Raw genomic sequence first — 21,897 nt, forward strand, 5'->3', positions numbered from 1 at the left:
CAGTAAACTTTCCATAAATAAGATTTGATACAGCACTCTGCGAACAGCCAGCCCTTTCAGCATTGACTTTCTGTGGCTTACTCTTCTTGTGGAGGGTTCAATTAGTGTCTTCTGGACAACTGTCAAGTCAGAAGTCTTCCCCATGATTGTGGTTGTGTGCACCTATCCATAATGAGAGATTAAAGGCTCTTCACAGGTCGACATTTCTGTATTATACATTCTTTATTCTAATATTTTGAGATGTGGGTGGTGTAGCCCATTAAAACAAAAAAAGGCCTGGAATATTTCACTTTATGAATAATAAAATCTAATAAATCTATACAACATTTGTTGTAGGCTATGTATGAAACATCACCAAGGGCAAGGGACATAGCCTAATGCAGTTTAATTTGTTATATTTTTTTATTGTTATAAACAGTACAATTCCAGTGGTATAGTACTTTGAACAAAAATACAGCTGATTATGTCAGGTGATTGCTGTGTCTTGTGGTGGATTTGTGTCATCCTAAACATGTGTTGCCAACAGGGTAGAGTTGCAGAGTGCCCTCTGGTGGACAAACTATGCAGCGACAACAAACATAATATTATGGAAGGATCGGTCTCTGTTAAAAACACCGATACCGATTATTCTGCAATTTGCTCATGTTGGTATGTCCTGCTGTAGGTTAAATAAGTAAACACATAAATTGATTGACAGAAAAGATTCAATTTAGCTGATCTTGCAGAACAAAAACATTCTTGATCAGAAAATCAGCAATGTGACATACATATTTGAACTAAAGATTCATCCTGAAAGAGAACAATCTTGGTCAAAACGTTTTCATAACTGACCTATGGTGTGGAAATTGGTTGAGTTTAGTTTAGTTGCAATTCCTCTCAATAACGCCCCCTGGATTAACCTGCAGGATAAAACGGACCTCTATAACACCTAAGTGTAAGAGCTTTGTTTGTACATTACGGTTTGTGTCTGAGCCCTTTATCTTGCTTAAATGTTTGCTGCATGAACGCATCAGATAAAAGTTTTTTTTCCTGTTTTGCAAGAAGAGTAATGACATGTCACCATGACAAGTGTAGGCTATGCTTCTTACTGAAATGTTAACTTCATTGAAGGATTGCCTTAGTGAGTTAAAAAAAACCTGGATGTTCAATAATTTCCTTCAATTAAAATCTGATAAAATAGAGATCCTCATCATTGGCCCCAAGCATTTGACAAAACATATCATGCCGTTCACAGATTGCCTTGGTTTATCAGATTAAATCAAGCCAGTGTCAAGGAATCTTTGTGTCTGATTTCAGTGATTTATGTTTTGAGCAGCACACCACAAAGCTGATGCCATCACGTTTTTATCATCTTAGAAACATTTCTAAAATCCGACCTTTTGTATCTTTTAAAGATACTGAGACCATTTTACATGCTTTTTTCTTCACGTTTAGACAACTGTCTTTTTACCTGCCTGAATTGAAAATCTATCGGCTACAGTATATTCAGAATTCAGCTGCCAGGCTTTTAACTAGAACTGGGAAACGTGATCATATCACTCCTGTTTTGGCCTCGTTACACTGGCTCCCAGTATGTTTTAGAGTTGATTTTAAGATTTTACTGATTACATTTAAGGCTTTACAAGGTCTCGCCCCTTGCTATATTGCTGACCTAGTAGTACCATACATACACAGTTCATAACTTGAGATCCTCGGGTAAGGGGCTTTTATTTGTCCCAGAGAACCGGCTGAAATTGAGAGGGGACAGAGCCTTCGCAGTTAGGGCACCGAGGCTCTGGAACAATCTATCCGAGGAAATTAGGTCGGCTGAATCAGTAAACTCTTTTAAATCCCTTGTTAAAACATAGCCTACACTTTCATCGAAGAGTATTCCCGGATTTTACATGATTTTATTTATATTTTTGTTTCTTGTATTGTTTTACATGTTTTTATGTTATAACTGCTTCATGTTAAGCACTTTGTTGGTTTTAAAAGTGCTCTATAAACAAAGATTATTATTATTACTCACCAATTTAACGCTGTAGTTCCACAGGAAGGGAATTAATTATAATGAGTTTGCTCTTTTCCTACAATGAATGCAGTTAGTTTCTCTGACAATCATGTTTTTATATTTATTTTGGTGGACATGCTTCTTTCTAGCAATCAACATTCTTGTTAATCGCACACTGTCAACAGAGACTTGATTCAAACCCAGGAGCAATCTGATTTCTAGCCTTGAATTCATTTGGGTGGCATCACGTAGGCCTACACACCATGGTCACTACGACAGAGATGTTGTCTGTGATGAAGCTCTTTTGTCTGCAAGGATGTTGAGATGTTGAATGGCATGATGGGGACTTCTAATGCCAGAACTATCTTTCCATATTCAATCTATCTGCAGGATTTGGTCCAGCTGGCCATTTCCACCTGACCATTGTAGGTCAGGGATTGAACGGACTTTTTGAGACAGCATGCAGGCTATCAATATTGTCGAATAATGCATCCACCTGTTATGTTTGTTTTCAGACACATGAGGGTCAGACACTGTTAGCCCACCATGTTGTGCTGTTTTGAGTTGACATTAAGAATTTCATATTATAATAAATACTTCCTGGCTGAAAAAAGAGGTGGATGCAAATATCGGCATGTAAAAAAACAAGTTTGCTGACACAATGGTCAAACACTGTTGACTTGACCAATTGATTTTATTACTTATAACACTCATAGGCCTGTATGCTTGGAAAACTGGTGAATGTAAATCTTGGCAGGTATATCTTCTGCCAAATTTAAATCCACTTCTTAGATCAAATGCAGTTATCACCACACATTTTTGGCTGGTTTTGCTGATAGTGTGAATTTCATAGGCTAGCCTAGACATGTAATAAGGACCTACACTGAAATACCAGGTGATGCAGCTACAATCAGTTCTACTGAATAATGCATTTAGCCTAACAATTAGCCTTCACTCAGTAAGCCTACTGGACACTTGAAATCAAACTGTGATAGGCATCTGATGGTGTTATTGGCATAACTAATTTTATGATAACAGTTTATAACAATCTGCAATTGTCCAGTGATAGCATGTCTGTATTTTGCATTGTCACCATTGATGTTTGTGCTCCAGTCTGCATTGCATGGCTGGAAGTATAGTTATATATTGTATATCATTGATATTGTGGAAGTCATACTTGAGCTGAGTTGCTCCTCAGCCATCTTTGTTCAGTCACTGAGGGGCCATATTATTTACAAACTGTCCAAAACGCTCCAACTGTGTCTGTGAAGCTGTCAGCGTTGTCAGCCGGGCTGCACATGTGAGCCATGGCTGCAACAATGTTCTACAAACCAATATTCCTTTTATTATTGACATTCGTATTTCTGGGCGTCGGGAGAGCCCACGTGTTGTAGCCTATTTCCAAACAAGTCCTCCAACCTAAACAACAACATAGGTCGTAAATGTTACTTGTAAAGGAATAGTTTTTTGAAAGCTTGCTCACTTATTTATTTGTTAAGTATGTTCTTTATTGCCAATTATTATTGCTATACTTAAAGGCAGACAACATTGAAAAAAATTCTTTCTCATATGAAAAAAAACCAATACAAAATCAACAATTAATTAATCCTACCTATGTTGCTTTTATATTTAATGTAAAGTACTTTGAATTGCCTTGCTGTTGAAATGTGCTATACAAATAAACTTGCTTTGCCTTGCCTTACTAAATCCTACTAAAAGCCTGATGGTTGACTTCCATTGTTGTCCATAAATTATTTAAAACAGATGAACCACACTGCTGCACTGGGTGGCATGTTACTTCATTATGATGAACAAGGGCACTATAGTTTATTTTGAGTCACTCCAACATTCACTGCCTTGCTGCTGTAAATACACATTATATGTATATCAATCCATGGCTGAAAATTGTCTCCAACATAAACACAATTTACTGATCCAAACTGTCAGTAGTCAGGCTTTGTGGATCAGCACTGTGGGTTCATACAGCTGTAGTAATGGCAAGTTGTGTTTATTCACATTATCGCATTAAAATCGCCTACTCGCATTGTGTGTGAACACTTGCAGCAAATGTACTCACACAAGGAAAGCACCACGAGGAGAAAATTCGCGTTTGGTCTGAATGACGCATAATTGACTCAAATCACAACAATATTCAATTTGCTATGCAAATGTAAGGATATCAGCACTCTTAGTCAGCCGCATGTTGCTGCAACCTCGCAGCCTAGCTGACCTATCACAGGCCTCTTCCCAGAACATACACAGTGATAAGAGGGGGCCAAGGTCCTGCTGAAGGGCCCCATCATGCTCAGGCTGCTCACACCTCAGTTAGACACTGAGGGACATGGCAGGGAGGCTGGGCTCCCCGAAGGGAACATAGGTTTCCACCCCTGTGCCAGGCCTGCACTGCATGCTGGAATTTGTTGTTGGATGCATCAGGAATTTTGTTATTTGTCTTGTATTATTTAAATTTGTAATGTAATTTACTGTATTATTATTTTGTTGCTAATGTCTGTAGTATCTGTTCGCCTACCTTTTTCCTGGGGAGATAAATTAAAGCATCAGAGGGAAAATTATCTCAATAAACATAGCATATATTTTTATATAAAAAATATTAATTGAGATGGAAAATCTAATAATTGAGGCATTCTGGTAATTCAGTTGTTTTAAACTCCATAATCATTACACCTCCAGTTTGAATCCAGCAGATGACCTTTGTTCCAGTTACACTGTATATCCAGAAAGTTTAAAAAAGGTCACTGAACTCATGTAAAAAAAAAATTAAAAAAATATATATATACACACACATATATGTCCTTTTGCCCAGAGATAAAAGCTGACACACTAGTTAATCTCTTGATCCAGCTCTTTTATGGGAACTCTGTCATGTCATAATAAAGCAATCAGGCCACGGTGCGGAGCTGATGTGGGAAGACTGAGTCAGAGACATACTTAGGGTCAAGGATGATGTTGAACTATGCCACGTGTCCCTGTGGATAGGATTTCTCTCAACGTCTCCCCATAACGCCACATGGGTAGATAATGGCAGATAACAGCCGCGCTAACACGGCTAGCACAGAATGCCAACGAGCTGTCAGAACACCTCAGCTTTGCTAAATGTGATCATGTCTGCTGTAAACAAATTGTAAAAATGAAAGGTCACTGAAGCAGTTTCAGCTGTGTCCAGGTTAAGAGTGTGTGTTATTGAAATCAAATGTGTCTCGCAAGTGATGAAGGAAGACAAACAGAAACTATGGAGCCAGTCCGGCTATGTCCCATTTAAAGAGTCTACAGCCTGGCTCTGCTTGTACAATACATGCGTGTATTAACATTACACTTATTGATTAACACCCATAAAACTTTTCTGATTGCTTCACTGAAAACTCAGCCATTGGTGTCTTGACATTTCTGCAGTAGTGTGGTGTTTTCTTAGCGTCAAATTATGCTTTTGCACATTTCACTTTCAGGCTGCGGTCAGTTCACACTGGAGTCTGACATGTGCCACATTGGCATAATAAAGTGAACAGCCAATTAAAAAATATTGGATCTGGGCAAGAAATTGTAATTAAGCATTAAGGCCTGCAGTGTGGACATACTCTATTTAGCTCACACTGTACTTCTTCCCTGTTAACGTTCTAAAAGGTTTTTTAGTACTTTTGTATTTTGTACAGATATTCATGTTCTCTGGAAGATGAATCCTTCTTTGACGATACTCCTACTTAAATTCCTCCACCATGATGTCAAGATTTGTGACTTTGAATGAAAAACAAAACAAATATTGGATGGATTGCCTTGAAATTTGACATTCATGATCTTCTAATGATAAAATGTAATCACTTTGGTGATCCCTTGACATTTCATCTACTGCCACCATCACGCCAAATTTTTTGTGTCCAGTCCAAATGCAAAATGAATGACATTCCCTTCAGCCTCAGATGCACTTTGTATTTAGTGCTAAATAGCAAATGTAAGCATTCTAACACACTTAACTTAGATAGTGAACACAGGAAACATTATAACCAGCTAAACATCAGTATGTTAGCACATTAGCCTGCTGACAGTTCAAGTCAATTTAATTTCTATAGCCCAATATCATAGAGGGCTTTTCAATCTGTAAATCTAACATACAACAGCCTCCAACCTTGGAATCGCAGTGGCATTAGCACTCAGCTCAAAGTGCCACTGTGTCAAAGCACACAGGGCCCTTAGCTTTAGCGTTTGTTTAAAGATATTGTGGTACTTTGGACACATGATTCGACATGTGCTGTTGCTACTGTTCTTATGTTGGTATCTGGTGCGTTATATACCTTGTTTGTATGTCATTGGGAAGAACAGGTGTAATTAATAACCTTGTAATCTTTTATTGTATTTAGATAAGAGAAGTAGCACTCCCTTCTGTTGCCAATGCTTATGCAATTTTATGTCAAAACAGTGCAGTCATTGACAGCAGGGACATGCACAGACATTTTGGTGGGCAGGGTCATTTTTTAAAACAAGACAAATATATTAACTCTACAAAAACTCTACAAAATAATCAGTTCACACAGAGACCACGGTCTTCTTTAGGATTCACTAGGTTTATCACAGGAGCAGGCAACAGCAAAGCAAACTATGCCAAAAAAGTTTTCTATGCTACTGGTTTCAAGTATGTATTTATCGCATAGTTTCATTAATAATTTGTTTATTTTTCACAAGGCAATAAATTGTTTCTATTCTTTTGGTGTTATTGGATACATAACACTTCAGAGAATCGGAACAGGAATAAATATAGGCTACTGTATATTCATTTATTAAAAAAAAAAAAAACGGCTCAGAAATAAGGGCACTTTCTCTCGAAGAAGAAAAAGGGCAGGTGCTGAAGCCCCTTTTTATGTCTATGTGTGCATGTGCCTGATTGATAGAATGAACTCTGTTGATCTTAAATCTGTCTTTTTTAACAGAAGACAACTGGAGACTCAGAGCTGCAGGAGACCTTGAAGAAGAGGCAGGAGAGGATTGATTCTGGCAGCAAAGAAAGAGCCTGCATGTGTGCCCACAACAACAAAGCCACGTGGTCTGTGTTTATTCAGCTGTTTAATGAATGACTTTGTCTGACATATAGCCAATTATTTTTGTTTTACTCTAGTCCTCCTAGCCAGTAACAGAAGTCCTTTTTTATTATTTAAGTATTAATATAAATAATGTTCCGGTTTTAATAAGAAGTCAACAATAATTAAATAATCCTGCATGAAGTTATTGTCTATAATAGTGCAATGCTGTCATTACATTTACTCATTTGGCACTTTTATCCAAAGCCACTTATTTGAGGAGGAGGACAGCTAGTCATCAATCATGACACCCAAGTCTGCATGGTAGGAGAAACCATGCAAGTAAATGATTGGCCCCAGTGTGGTGGTGTAAATTGAGAAAAGAAGAGGCCTTAGCCATGAGCCTTTGGACACCCCAGTGGAGAGACAGTGAGAGGAGGAAATATGTCTTTGCCAAGACACATTGTAGGAAATCCCAGAGAGGTAGTATTTGAACCACAGGGTACATTGCCTGCAGTGTGTCACACTGGGTGACAGCTGGTGGGTGTCTGTGTTTGAGTTATTTTTTTCCCTTTTTGAGTGTGTGAGAGATGCTTGGTGGGTTTTAGTTTTGTTTGTCAATGTGTGGTGTCTCTCTCTCTCTCTTCTTCTCCCTCTCGTTCGTCTTTTCCTTCCTCTCCCTCAGGGCAGAGTTGTGGGCTGCATCTCTGGTAGCTGGGCGTGTCTCCCCAGCTGCAGGCAATCGGCGTTTCACACACCTGTCTCCTGTGATCATCAGGACTGGTTTATACCCTGCTATCTCCTCAGTTTCCCGCTGGATTATTAAGTCTTGTTTGTAGGTAACGCTACGGCCTGCTTAACCTGCCTCCTGTTACCCTGTACCAGTTTTTGACTCTGTTTTTTCTTGTGCCCTGCTTTGGTGTTTTGGAGACCCTGCTCTGCTCTTGTGTCGCTCAGTCACGGAGAAAGCCTGGCTGGAGATTTCCCCACCGCAGTCTCACTTTTCTGTCAGCCCTGTTACCTGCCTTGCCTGGCCCTGGCACTTACCTGCCCCGCGACATCGGAGGAACCTTACCCCCAGCATCGAGCCAAATCAAACCATATCTTGATCTTGTATTCAATAAACCGTGTGAATATCCTTTTAAGCTGTGTCCTTGTCTGCATTTGGGTTCTGAGCCACAAAATCCCAGACACAGTGACCATTACCGACAGTCCTGAAGCATGATGTTGAGGTCGATTGTGTCAGACGCAGCTGATTGTGTTTTTATGCAGCATTATATTTTGCAGTGTGAACTGCACATACACACGGGTATAATAAGAAATATATGAGCGTTTGTTGGTCATGTATGAATAATTAAATGAATATTTAAACAAAATATTCAAGGCCATTAAAAAAAAAATTGTAAATATTTGCTTTTACACCTTATTTGTACATAACTTGGGTTTGTCTATGGACCAATAATGCAAGAAGTGGAGAAACAGTACAGTTAATTTACTATATACTGTAAGATCAACAAGAGTTGCAAGTAAAGAGGAAAGTTTGACAAGAAATTTACAAAAAGTGTAGATTAACATTTAAATCCTGTTACACAGCATTTGTCAGCATAATTGTATCTTTTATTGCTCAAACTGTATCACATGATCAAGAAAAAACACCACCTCAATATCAGCTTTCACAGTTATCAAGGATGAAGGATCAAGGTAGTTTATTTATCAGACAACACAAGGTTGTATAATGAAGTGAAAGTCTGTAGTCTCTTCATGCTACACACACAGAACCTAACATGTAATTAAGTGTATATTAAAATATGGTAACATAAAGATATTATTTATTTATTATTTATTTATTTTATTTATAACACCATACTACTGTTGCTCAAGATACTGTAAGGCAATTTAAAAAATCCTGGGTGCACTAAAAACCCTGCATAGAATCTGAAAAGTTTGAACTACTTAACCCTAACACCATCATTACAAAAAGATCATCCCCATGCTATTGACTGGATTATAAAACCAAACAGATACAATAATTTTATGATGCCGAAGAGGAGAAAAAACATCACTTCTTTTTTTTTTTTTTAGGTACAATGTAGAGAATAACATTGGTCACTTATGGAGATATGCATCGAGCCAGAGGTCCCCTGAGCTCTTCAGTGACCTGAGAAAAGAAAATGAGAAAACAATTCGCAAAACATCAGACAAGAGGTGCATACTCTACTCTAATATGTTCTGCAAGGAATTTACATTTTGTGAGAAAATAACTTACAAACAATTTTTTTACTCATTCAGTCATCATTATTCTGTCAGCTGCACTTTAATTTCATACCTTTTATTGAAGACATATATACACACAGTGGTTTTGCTGCCTTGTCAAACCAAAAACCATGTCTTTTGGGCTTTTGACAAACTGCTGTGTCACATCCTGGCAATATTTGATATAACACTAAATTGGACTTACTCAGTAATATCAGCGAAGCCTCGCCACAACGTTTTCTCCTGGTAAGGAATCCCATGTTTCTTACACAGTGCACGGACCCTCGGGGCCACAAGGTAGTAGTTGTGGCGCGGCATCGTGGGAAACAAGCTTCAGAGACAAAGGGAACAGAAGGCTTTTGAAGTTCACATTTTCTAGATGTTTATTCATTTGAAATTGATACTTGAGGGAGGCACTTGCCAAAATGGTACTCTTCTGTCTTACAAAGGTATACAAATGCAAAACTACTTTTTACTCTCAGCGCAAACCAATAAACCTCTAATAGCACATAAAAGCTATTGTTCACCAAGATCAAAAGATCATCTTGTATGCTGACTGATTGACAAAAGGTTTCCCCCTAAATTTAGGCTTTGAAAGCTAATTTTCTCAATCGACATCTTACTGTGGTTGGCGGTGTCCTACATAAACTGTATTTTCTGCCAAAGTTATTACAATTTAGTTTTTTTTTGTGTATTTTGCCAAAGCAGATAAGCTGAGATTTTTAATGTGTAAGACTAAAAATAATAACTAACAATTTGAAACTACATTTTCAGGGGCTTTAAGTAGCTTTTATGTGTTAAAATTAATCACGGTCAACTTCAGTGTATTCTACATCAGCTTGTTCCAACTCTTCAATAAGACTTAACTGTATGATGTTTACACTGAGATAAATATTCAAGTCATTTTATACACAATTCAGAAAAAAAACGTTAAGATCACTGGAATTTAAAATGAAGTTCAGCAGGTCTGATCAGTTTGAGTTTTTAATGGGTGCTTCATAAAAGAGTTAAATTACTGGTAACATGATTTTCAGTAGCTTTCAGAGATGTCTGATGGACTGTTAATGAAATTTGTATCTATAGACTGATTTTATCTCATTCACTTCAAAAAGCTGACATGGCACTACAAACTTACTGGTGTTCGATTTGAAAGTTGAGGTGTCCACTGAACCAGTCGTTGAAGAAGGACTGCTCGATATTACAGGTGGCTTGCAACTAAAGTAGAGGGTAATACAAATTAGTGCAGATGAGTTAACCCATCAGCAGCGCAGAGTGCACCTGTTTCATAATATACCAGGTACCTGAATGCTCAGCCAGTCCCGGTGCTTCTCGTGGTCAATTTCCATCGGCAGATGATTCATCTGAGTCACCCACACAAACCAGTGACTCTCCAGAAACCTGTCAATGGTAACAATACCAGTCACTAAATTATTTGTCACACCATGTGATCAAGTTGTTGTATAATAATGTCACTTCCTAATAAGCCATTTTTATAAAGGGTTTGAAAGTACTTGGTTTATTTAAGTTAACAAATAATTTCTTAATGATTTATAGATCAGTAATAAAACATGGGAACAACTTTTGGGTTGCCAGATTCTGAAAAATATCTTTCACTGGTGTTTATCCTCCTCCAGCATCATGTAGTCTGTTTTGTTTTATCTTGCTCTGTCTTGTATGAATGTGTATTCATGTGTTTTAAATTTTTGCTGTGTTCAGAGCATGTGTTGCACGGTATGTGTCTCAAAAAAAAGGGGGGGGTGCTTGTGATAAACTGTAATTTATCACAAGCACCGATTTAAAAATAAAGAATTCACCTTTAAGAAAAGTGCTGTGGAGCATCCAGCCCAAAAGACCATTCATAAATAATTTAAAAACAACTCTCAACCGATCCATTAGTTGCAACATACAGTTTATACACTTTATAAAGTATGTCGAGAAAGTCTCACCAAAAACATTTCTGAGTTATTCTTTTAGGTCATTTACCTGACAAAGAGCAGGAGCCCCATTGAGCCAAACACGCCATACAGAGGTACATAAAAGTACATGAAGCGAACGTAGTAAGACATAAACCAAGCCAGATCCTTCACAGGAAAAGATATGATTATATGAATATGATTGGTATATACTGTATCTGTGTTACCAAGAATCTCCCTGAAATGCATCTTTTATCTCTATTTGTGGCACATTGTCTATTTTCACTTATTGTAATGTTTTTTTTTCCTTCAGCACTTTAAGCTGAAATATTCTTAGAACTATTTGCCTATGTGACCTGATACCAAACAAAAAACCTTCACATTAATTGCACTGTACCACACAGAGGAGAGCATCTTACCACCCACAAGCGGTGAGAAATCATGGTCTGTACTATATTGATGTGGTAGAAAACTGGAAGGAGAAGCGGCGGTGCAACTAAAAGAGAAACAAAAAAACAATTATTCCTGTAAACTTTTCACTAAGTTGGAGTTTCATTATTTTTAAATGACTCCAAGAAAACCTACTAAGATGGAAGTACTGGTGTTGGTGATTGTAGGGCAATGATTTGATCTTTTTTATGCCGTACTGTAACAGAGAGGAATACAGAGTTAGAATGAGCCAACACATTGAGCAGCTTGTAAGAGATTATAGCTCACATTGGATGTTTAAGGGCTGTTTTAAGAAATCAGGAATATCAGCTGTGTGCTACTCACCTCCACTGGCTGAGTGGTTCCAAGTACAAACATGTCCATCATGTTGATGTCAGGGTCCTTAGTGAAGACGTTAGGTTTGGCGTGATGCTGGAAATGCCGATGATTCCACCAGTTTGCAGAGGCTCCCTAAGAAAACAAATCTGTGTAAAATGTCCAGAAAGACATATATATACAACCGAGACTACCAATTACCTTTAAATGGCCGATGACAAACTTGTGCACTAAGTGATTCCAGCTGGACTTCTTGAAGACCGACAGGTGGCCAAAGTCATGCTGCAGCCATCCGGCCTGCGACTAAAGAGTCAGAAGAGAAACAAGCATTTTGAGATTATTTATCTTTTGAAGCACAAAACAGTTCATTTAGAGGTAACGGTGTTCAAGTCACCTGAGCGGTTGCCAGTATGACCGCGCACAGAAACGTCATGGTCCAGCTGGTTCCCCAGTGCGAAACCATCAGCCAGGCGAGGGCGTCCAGCAGCAGGATGTGACCCAGGTGGAGGGAGAAGAACAAAGGCTGAGATCGAAACAGACCCTCGTTCTCCGCCTGCGTACGTAAAGCCTGGAAATCCTGCATAATTGCTGCCTGGGAGCAGAGAAGAAGAAATCGACACATTCTGTGAACATTTTCATAGCATTTGATGGCGTGCGGCACCAGGGTTTTAGGTACAGAGAAGATCAAGAAGACATTACTTAACAGCTAATGAAGCACAAGTCCAGTATCTCAGATAAACACTGTAGGACTCATGAATAACAGATCTGTGAATGGTTCTGACCTAGCCTACATCTTTTCCTCAGGTGTAGCCTAGGCTACTTCCTGCCATGTTGTTCCCCTGACACTAAAGAGACTAAAGCTGCTACATGAATAATGGCAGGTCTTTATTTGAATCTGAGGCCAAGCTCACATTTTTGTTTCCGTCATGGCTGGGCTCTGTTGCTGCCAGCTCTCCAATCAGCAGCGGCTTCAGAAACTTTTGCACAAACTTTGAATCGGGATGGAAAGCAGTGAATGGCTCCTGGAACACAGAAATGAGAAATTCCGTCAGCAAAGTAGTAAAATAAAATGTTTTAATGTAATGTAATGTAATTTTAAAATGCGCTACTTTGGCTCTGATCCAGCTGCCTCTCTGTCTATAGGTTATCACCAGGCTGGAGTCTTGCTTAATGCTCCGCCCAGGCACTGTCTGATTGATTATAAGTCGCCTATCAACGCTCACGACATGTTAGCTCCTGTGAACAGCGACGCTGTGTGTCGAAGGGAAGGCAGCCGATATCACTGAAGCTGCAATAAACTTCACAATCTGATGATCTGTTTCTATGATGACAAGCATGCCCAGGCTACAGTGTCCGTGCTACACCAGTCAACATGCCCGAGCACACAGCTACAGGGTTTCACTTAATGACACTCTTGAAAGTGAGAACTTTTAAATCAGTCTCTCTCAGCCAGGCACGTGCACACATGGACATCAAAAGGGGCTTCAGCACCTGCCCTTTTTCTTCTTCAAGAGAAAGTGCCCTTTTTTCTGGGACGTTTTTTTATTTTTTATTTTTTAATAAATGAATATACAGTAGCCTATATTTATTCCTTTTCCAAAAAGTAAAAGTATTCAAATAACATTTATTTTAATTATTCCTGCAGCCCAATGCCACAGTTTGGTGTTATGTATTCCAATAACACCAAAAGACTTGAAACAATTTATTGCCTTGTGAAAAATAAACAAATTATTAATGAAACTATGTCATAAATACATACTTGAAACCAGTAGCATAGAAAACATGCACATTGTGGCATAGTTTGCTTTGCTGTTGCCTGCTCCTGTGATAAACCTAGTGAATACTAAAGAAGACCATGGTCTCTGTGTGAACTGATTATTTTGTAGAAAATTAAAAATGTTGTTGAGTTAATATATTTGTCTTGTGCCCTTTTTTTCATTTGAGCCCCTGCCCACCAAAATGTCTGTGCACGTCCCTGCTCTCCCCTTACCCCTTACCCACTCACTGCACTTCAGAGTTAAACACAGCATGCATCTGTCTTTTCTGCGTTTTAACTGCAGCAACAGTGGGAGTAAACTTTAAACTTTGCAATCAATCCACAGTTCACCTGGTGGGGTGGGGAGGGATTTTTTTTTTTACACAAATCGCACCCTGAAAGTACTACACTGTGAATACTGATGCATCAATGTGTAAGAGGCATTTTACAGTTGCAGCTGGTCGGCTTATGGACCACTTTTGATAGTTAGGCTACTGACCACTATAGACTGTTATGGAGATGCTCTGACCCAGTCGTCAGTCTTACCTTTGCCCATTTTTCCTGCTTCTAACACAAACTTTGTGGACCAAATTTTTATTTGCTGCCCAATGTGTCCTACCCACTGACAGGTACCATGATAATGGGATAATCTGTGTTATTCACTTCCCCTGTCAATGGTCATGAAGTTATGGCTGATATGTGCACATTCCAAGAAAATGTTAAATATAGGCCTATAGGCCTGATCATTTAAAAACATTACCGTGGCGTCCTCTCCAGCATAGTGGCCGATGACTCGAAACCCTCCTGGGTGTCTTTTGGCCCACTGCGTGATGTTGTAAACCTTTCTATTGATGACAAGCCACTGGTCATTCCTGTTGCAGTGGCGCTGCACCTCTTCCCAGGTGTAAACACCATCTGCTTGTCTGCCTGGCTCTGTCAACTGGCTTCCCCTTCCCATCCTCACTGCGGTCTCCGGCCTGGGTCCACCTGCACACACCAAAAGATACAGTCAGTTTTGACTGCGGTCAGGCCAACGGCACTTTGGCACAGTGGCGCTATATACACTTCAAAAGGGATTGCGCATATACATTGCTCTTTACGGTAAAGCGTGTGGGCACCATGGGCACCTCCAAGGACGTCATGGTGCATTCAGCTCAGCTCGTAAATTCAGAAATTCTGGCCACTAAGGCTTTTTAACAATGTTTATTTTGATTGTTCCCCACTTAGTCATCAATTTGTATTGTAAAGAGAAATTCTTAAGATTTGAAACCACATTTAAGTAGCTTCAATGTTGTTAAAATCAATCAGTCATCCTCAGAGTACAGAGAACACAACTCTTCAATAAGGCTTACACAGAGATAAATATTTAAGTCATTTTATACACATTCAGAAAAAACATTAAGATGACTGGAATTAAATATAAAGTTCAGCAGGTTTGATTAGTTTGTGTCTGTAATGGGGGTGGTGGGAATGGAGCAGTGGTTAAGACACATTAGAATCAGAATCAGTTTTATTGCCAGGTCTGTGTACACATACGAGGAATTTGACTGAGGATTGTACATCACTCACGATGTGCTTACTTATACAATAACACAATAATAAAATAATAATAAAATAAAATCAGACACAAACTACAGAATAGACAACACTAATATACACACTATGAACAAAACAATATAGACATATTGACAAATAGTGCAGCGTGTACATGTTGAAGGTGGATATGATATACAGGTACACATACACATACATGCATACATGTACACAGTGTGATGGAGCATAGTGCAAAGGATGCTGGAAAAAATAAATAAGACCCAAGACCTCAAGACCTGAAGTAGGTGTATTGGTATTCAGTATATACAATATGACATAGTATGAACAGCACTGAAATAGAGAATGGTGAATAAATAAATAATAAGTGGAAACCAGTAAACAGGTGCTGATTAGAGACAGAGTTATTGGGTTATTGCACAGGAATTGTTCCTGACACTGTGAGTCAGAAATCAGCTGTTCATCAGAGTGATGGCTTGTGGGAAGAAACTGCTTCTGTGTCTGTGTCTGTCACATGACCTTGGCGTGAAAGACCCAGGTTCAATTTCCACTGTAACCCATCCACCAATGTGTCCCTGAGCAAGACACTTAACCCATCATTGCTCTAGAGGCGTGCAACCTCTGACATGCATAGCAATTGTAAGTCACATTGGATTAAAGCATCAGCTAAATGTAAATGTAATGGCTGCTTCATAAAGGGTTAAATTATTGTTAACATGATTTCAGTAGCCTATTTATTTGTTTTGTACTGCAATACTGTGTGCTTCAGGAGCTTTTAGAGATGATTGACAGCTGAGATGGCACTACACTACAGGAGTTTCGTGTCTGTTTTCCTTCAAACTTTGAACTTGTGAACACGTTATCGTGAGTCCACTCCTTGGACTCAATCATTAACTTACTGGTGCTCAATTTGAAAGTTCAGGTGTTAGCTCAACCAATCGTTGAAGATGGACTGCTTGATATGACAGGTGGCTTGCAACTAAAGTAGAGGATCAGACAAAATAGTGTAGAGTTAACCCATCAGCAGCGCCTACAGAGTACACCTATTTCATAACAGACCAGGTACCTGCATGATCAGCCGGACGATGTGGACGAGATGTCCATCAGCAGATGATTCATCTGAACCACCCACACAAATCGGCGTCAATACAACACCAGTCACTGAATAGCATGTCACACCATGTGATCAAGGTGTTAAAAATGTGCTATCACTTCCTAATATGCCATTATTTATAAAGGGTTTCAAATTACTTGGTTTATTTAAGTTAACAAATCATTTATTAATGATTTATATAAGTAGAAAAACATGGGAACAACTTTTGGGTTGCCAGATTCTGAAAAATTCCAATGACAATGAGTGTATCCTTGTGTATTAAATTGTCACGGGCTGTGTTTAGAGAGTGTTGCGAGATGTGTGTGAAATGGGAGGTGTATGTGCATAAATATAAAAAATGGAATAACAAGATGTACAAGTTAAGTATCTACATGTGCAGTTTTGTCGGATTTGTGTTGTACAAACATTTACAGGTGGAGATGTTTGGGCGAGTGCAGAGTCCTGGAGTGCTGACGACGTGTCTGCAGTTCAAATACTGAGCTGATCAATCGAGGGTTCCTGGGCCAATCGGCGCATAGTACATGTCAAAACAGTAGTCCACAAACCAATTGTTGATGTCACTGAATTTAATTATTAAAAATGCTGCAATAAAATAACAATTATCACAAAGGTCCCTGAGATATGTTGTACAAGAATATGGTGGTATTTGCTGATAACTATAGTTAACAATTTGAATATGGAATATTAGCTTTGCTATGTGATTTGTTAAAAAATGCTGTAGTGAACGATCAATAAAGTAGAGACAGCTGTATGTACTGCAACAAAGGAAAACAAGAATATAAAAATGTCCTGCTTTAAACATCCTTGGTGGCCATTCAAGTATAGATTCCTGAGTTTACAAGGTGCACTTGAATGCTTGAATGCTCCACGAAGTCCCTGTTGTTGCCCATAAGCTTTACCGTAAAAGGTGATGTATATGCGCAATCAATCTTCAAGTGTAACCGTACATCTCCGAAGTGCAGATGGGGTGACCACAGTGCAAATTCCGAGCCGATCATTCGAGGTTTTCTGGGCCAATCGGCGCACAGTATGGCTGAATCCCAATCTCCACAAGAATGAACTCAGGGACTCTGAGGCGCGTTCCCGGGGAGTCCGTGAGGGCTCATCAAGTGCATGAGGGCTCTCTCGCAGTCTTTTTGAGTCCTTTATGCAGGGGAAACCTGGGTAAAAAAAAAAAGGTCCGGAAAAGTCTCCCTGCTCTGCCAACTCTCGGACAAAGCATTTGTCGAAGGCTCTGGATCTGGAGACTGTCTTAGTAAAAGTAGCCAATTACTCCCGTAAAAAAAACTACCCTCAAGCGAAAGTATAAAAGTAGGCTACTTGGTTATTAAACTACTCAAAGTAGGCCTACAAGTTTTCTTGTTGGTGCATCAGGTTAGCAATATGCCACTGTACAACATGGTTATTTCTAGGGGATGCACTTTACTTGCTTGTTGGCTATCTTTAATTGAGCTATTTCCTACAATTATTTTGCTTTTTTTATCTAAAGAAAGGTGTGGATAAGATCTGATTGTCGGTGTTTTTATTATGGACATGGCCAACCAAACCACTTGCTTTGAAAATTAAGGGCGCTGAATAGGTTATTTGCTTAAGATAGCACAGCCAATACAATGTGATTATTCCTAAAGCAACTATGTAGCCTACCTAATCTTTTCAACAAATTATTGTGGCAATAACAGGAGAGGAGCTCTTTGTCGAATGAAGTAGGCTATTTACTCTCTCCCTGCATCTCAATCCTGAATAAATAGGCTAACAGCTGTAGCTTACTGATTAAAAGCCAAGATCAATTTCACCGCAACATTTTATATAATGGATTCAACGCCGGGCATCAAATAGCAACCTGTCAATTAGAGAAAATAAACAGGCTATTTTCGCAATGCGAGAGCATTCTCTAAATAGCCTATAGGCTTATCAGAATACTGATCTATGTTAGATGTTACAGTGTGTAACTTACATGTGTTCTGCAGGCAATATAAATACGCCGTTAATGGAAAGTAGTATTTCTGCCGGCTTGTGAAAGGGCTATGTAGGCTGCTTTCCAACACTGCCACCAGTGGAACAGTGTGCAGTTACTGGATTTCGGTTACATTAGTACAACAATGAAGCCTGAAAAGGCAGGCTATTAGGCCTAGCCTGATTTTGTAAATATCTGCATTTGTCCAGCTCATTAATAGGCCTATCTGGCAGAAGCGCACAGCTCTCTTACCCCGCGCGCACTCAGCTTGGATGCCAGCTCGTTTCGGTTATTGAAGCAACATGCATAGGCTGGTTGATAAAAGACTAAAGACTACTTAAGTAGCCTAATGAAGGTATGAATGGGAAATGTAGTCAAGTAGATTACTGGCCGAAAACAAATCGGCCTACTCGAGTAAACATTAAACTATGGTTTTAAAAAAAGGAACATGAAAAGTTGCCAACGACTTCTATAACTCATTTGTGTGACTTCTAAGGAGTTATTACCCACGCCTGCCGACACCGGCATCTTCACTGGTGTCTCCACTGGTGGCGGCAGAAGTAGCAGCAGCACCAAAAGAAAAGTCATTTTAATTGTAATGTAATTTGAGGCACTTTGCAAGCGACATCTTCTTTATCCCTTCCTCAACTTTTCAGCACCACCTTTGCGTTTCCTCTATGGAGGACCAAGTCTGCCACAATCGAAAATGAACACAATTTTTTTTTAAAATGCTCAATAAATAAATAAATAAACATCCTACTAAATGCAGCAAAAATACATTTAAAATAAATGGAGATAATTAAATAAACAATAAGACAAATTGATATATCTCGTTTAATTTGGGTCTTGGAACATAAGATGTTATTGCACAAATAAGTCAAATGAACCCCCAACTGTTCCTTGTGCTGTTACATGTGTGTTATTGTATATTAATAACAATAATAACACCAGAGTGGGAACATTGAATTTCCCCTTGTTGGTTTAATAAACAGTTGTTGTAACTGTTGTGTGATATTTAAGGATCTCTGCTGTGAATTGTGGATTTATCAACATTATTATAAAATCTTGACGATACATTAAACTCTGTAGCAGGCAAGTACAGCGTGTACACTCAGTTTAATAAATATTTGATGCTTTTTTTTGGGGAGGTAAGTGAAGTCACATTGTAACAGCTGCAACTCAGTACTTATTTATTTTCTCTTGTGGGCCTGCAGCTTTGCCTTTCTGGTTGTATGTAAGAGGTCACAGGAATATTGAGATCAGACCTATATGGGTAAAAACATTAAAAGTTACTTATTGCAGCCTTTTATCATGCAACAACAGTATGCTAATGTTAAACTGGCAGCACTGTTGTGCATGCGACTGAGACAGAGGTAACTTAAATTACTACTTAATATTTATGATGATATTGTACAAAAAGTAAAGCAGAGTTTTTGTTGTTGTTTAGGATTAATGTTAGTAGCCATAGAGCCAAGGCTATGTTCAGACTGCAGCCTTTAATGCTCAATTTAAATTCATTTGTTGTACAGTTCACATTATTGTTTAAATGTGATCCATATCAGACTCCAGTGTGTACTGTCTACGGCCTAAAAGTGACCTGCTTGAGCAGAAGAATAAAATGACATCACACACAGCATGTTGTTATACAAAAGTAAATAAGAAGCCACAAAAATTTGCTCCAGTAGCTCCTACTTGCTAACACTCCCGATTTTCACGAGAGACTCTCGGATTTCATTACCCTCTCCCGGTTTACTCCAGGGGTCACCTCTCACAAATTATGAATAGGCTAAATGTTCAAAACTTGCTGTCCTTTCCATGACATTCATCACTGTTTCTGGCGCTGTACAACGCATAGCGTATGCCCCACAACTCTCTCTGGCTCACTCTCTCTCTCTACTGCGTCTTCTGGATAAGTAGCATGCACATAACTCAGAAGAGAGCTCACGACCTGGTTGATTTCAGGTGTAAGAAAGGGAATTTGTGAGCAGAAGATAGTAAAGTATAGAGAAAGAAGACAGCCACATTACTAATAATGGCTTTTGTGGAGCATAAAAAAAAACTTATGTAGATCAGCTTAGGTCAAAATAGCTTTGATCAAATAATTAAAAAAATTGTGATAAAACAGAGGAAATGTTTAGTTCAGTGAGACTATTGGACTAATAAGTCATATTGCTATGTCTTGTTGTCACCCGTACTTGATGTTAGGCTGTATCAAACAAAACGTCTTAATTAATAATGATTGCTAGCTAAGTAATGTTAGCTTTCCGAGTGAGTGGGAGTGTTAAAGTTTGTGTGAGAAAGAGTGTGTGTGAACACACCGGGACACACACAAAGAGACATCTGTAAATACATAAGATAGCTTTTGTTTTGTTTTTTAAAAAACAAACAGATAATTTGCCTTCTCTATGTAGAACAATGTAACATTGTGGGAACTGAACAAAAGCAAGCAAACTAAATGTATGACTCACTCTCTGGTCTAAGTTTGTGTGGTTGGTTTGTCCAAACTAATGTTTCTATGTATATAAATGAATGTGGATGTTATGATGGTAATCCACATCTTTAAAGAGCCTTTATAGGATAAGCTCTTTCGCTTACGGCCATACCACCCTGACCAACTTATACCACCCTGACCAACTTTATGGAGATGCAGATTTCATTTTCCAACAGGACTTAGCACCTGCACACAGTGCCAAAGCTACCAGTACCTGGTTTAAGGACCATGGTATCCCTGTTCTTAATTGGCCAGCAAACTCACCTGACCTTAACCCTATAGAAAATCTATGGGGTATTGTGAAGAGGAAGATGCGATACGCCAGACCCAACAATGTAGAAGAGCTGAAGACCACTATCAGAGCAACCTGGGCTCTCATAACACCTGAGCAGTGCCACAGACTGATGGACTCCATGCCACGCCGCATTGCTGCAGTAATTCAGGCAAAAGGAGCCCCAACTAAGTATTGAGTGTTGTACATGCTCATACTTTTCATGTTCATACTTTTCAGTTGGCCAACATTTCTAAAAATCCTTTTTTGTATTGGTCTTAATATTCTAATTTTCAGAGATACTGAATTTGGGATTTTCATTAGTTGTCAGTTTTAATCATCACAATTAAATAAAATAAACATTTGAAATATCAGTCTGTGTGTAATGATATAATATCCAAGTTTCACTTTGAATGGAACTACTGAAATAAATCAACTTTTTGATGATATTCTAATTATGACCAGCACCTGTAAGGTGTCCACTGAAGCAGCGGCGGCCTCTGCTGCTTTTAAAAAGGAAAAAGCACCTGGTATTCCCGGGCGGTCTCCCATCCAAGTACTAACCAGGCCCAAGCCTACTTAGCTTCCAAAATCAGACGTTCAGGGTGGTATGACCATAAGCAGGAAAGGATTTCACAAAAAGTCTCTTATGTTGACCATCATGATTATGTTGACCAGCCATGTTCATTGAAATTACATGTACCTGGTTACACACTTGACAAGTTTTTGTAGATGAACATATTTGTGGTGATCAGGTTTCTAATCAAATTTTATATTTTCATTAAGTTGCTAAATGTCCTTCCTTCTTGTAAGCC

At 38.9% G+C, this 21,897-nt stretch overlaps 1 protein-coding gene and 1 long non-coding RNA gene across 2 annotated transcripts; one reads left to right on the forward strand and one right to left on the reverse strand.

The window, feature by feature from the left end:
- Positions 1–6,515: 6,515 nt before the first annotated feature.
- On the forward strand, positions 6,516–8,159 carry LOC119914412. The gene is made up of 3 exons (XR_005446771.1): positions 6,516–6,632; positions 6,928–7,497; positions 7,700–8,159. It is a non-coding gene; the product is annotated as an uncharacterized LOC119914412 (long non-coding RNA).
- A 450-nt stretch (positions 8,160–8,609) lies between these two features.
- On the reverse strand, positions 8,610–14,731 carry LOC119914409 (acyl-CoA Delta-4 desaturase-like). Its single transcript, XM_038733714.1, has 12 exons — positions 14,462–14,731; positions 12,857–12,967; positions 12,340–12,537; positions 12,147–12,248; positions 11,955–12,080; positions 11,766–11,826; positions 11,600–11,676; positions 11,251–11,348; positions 10,569–10,665; positions 10,403–10,482; positions 9,473–9,598; positions 8,610–9,172 (listed from the first exon to the last, which is right to left on the reverse strand). The coding sequence occupies exons 1-12, from the start codon at positions 14,657–14,659 to the stop codon at positions 9,121–9,123; spliced, it is 1,326 nt and encodes a 441-aa protein (XP_038589642.1). The 5' UTR covers positions 14,660–14,731; the 3' UTR covers positions 8,610–9,120.
- Between the last annotated feature and the right edge of the window lie 7,166 nt (positions 14,732–21,897).

This window comes from Micropterus salmoides, unplaced genomic scaffold (genome assembly GCF_014851395.1).
Source record: "Micropterus salmoides isolate LMB-PRFRI ecotype aquatic unplaced genomic scaffold, ASM1485139v1 Ms_hic_scaffold_20, whole genome shotgun sequence".
In the NCBI taxonomy this organism is placed as follows: Eukaryota; Metazoa; Chordata; class Actinopteri; order Centrarchiformes; family Centrarchidae; genus Micropterus; species Micropterus salmoides.

Bases quoted from the DNA above. Each gene is read 5' to 3' on its own strand.
- LOC119914409 (XM_038733714.1), bottom strand. From the start codon at position 14,659: ATGGGAAGGGGAAGCCAGTTGACAGAGCCAGGCAGACAAGCAGATGGT. The intron at 12,968-14,461 runs GTAATGTTTTTA...TCTGTGTTCCAG, and splicing joins ATGCTGGAGAGGACGCCACG to GAGCCATTCACTGCTTTCCA. The intron at 9,173-9,472 runs GTAAGTCCAATT...TTCTTTTCTCAG, and splicing joins GGCTTCGCTGATATTACTGA to GTCACTGAAGAGCTCAGGGG.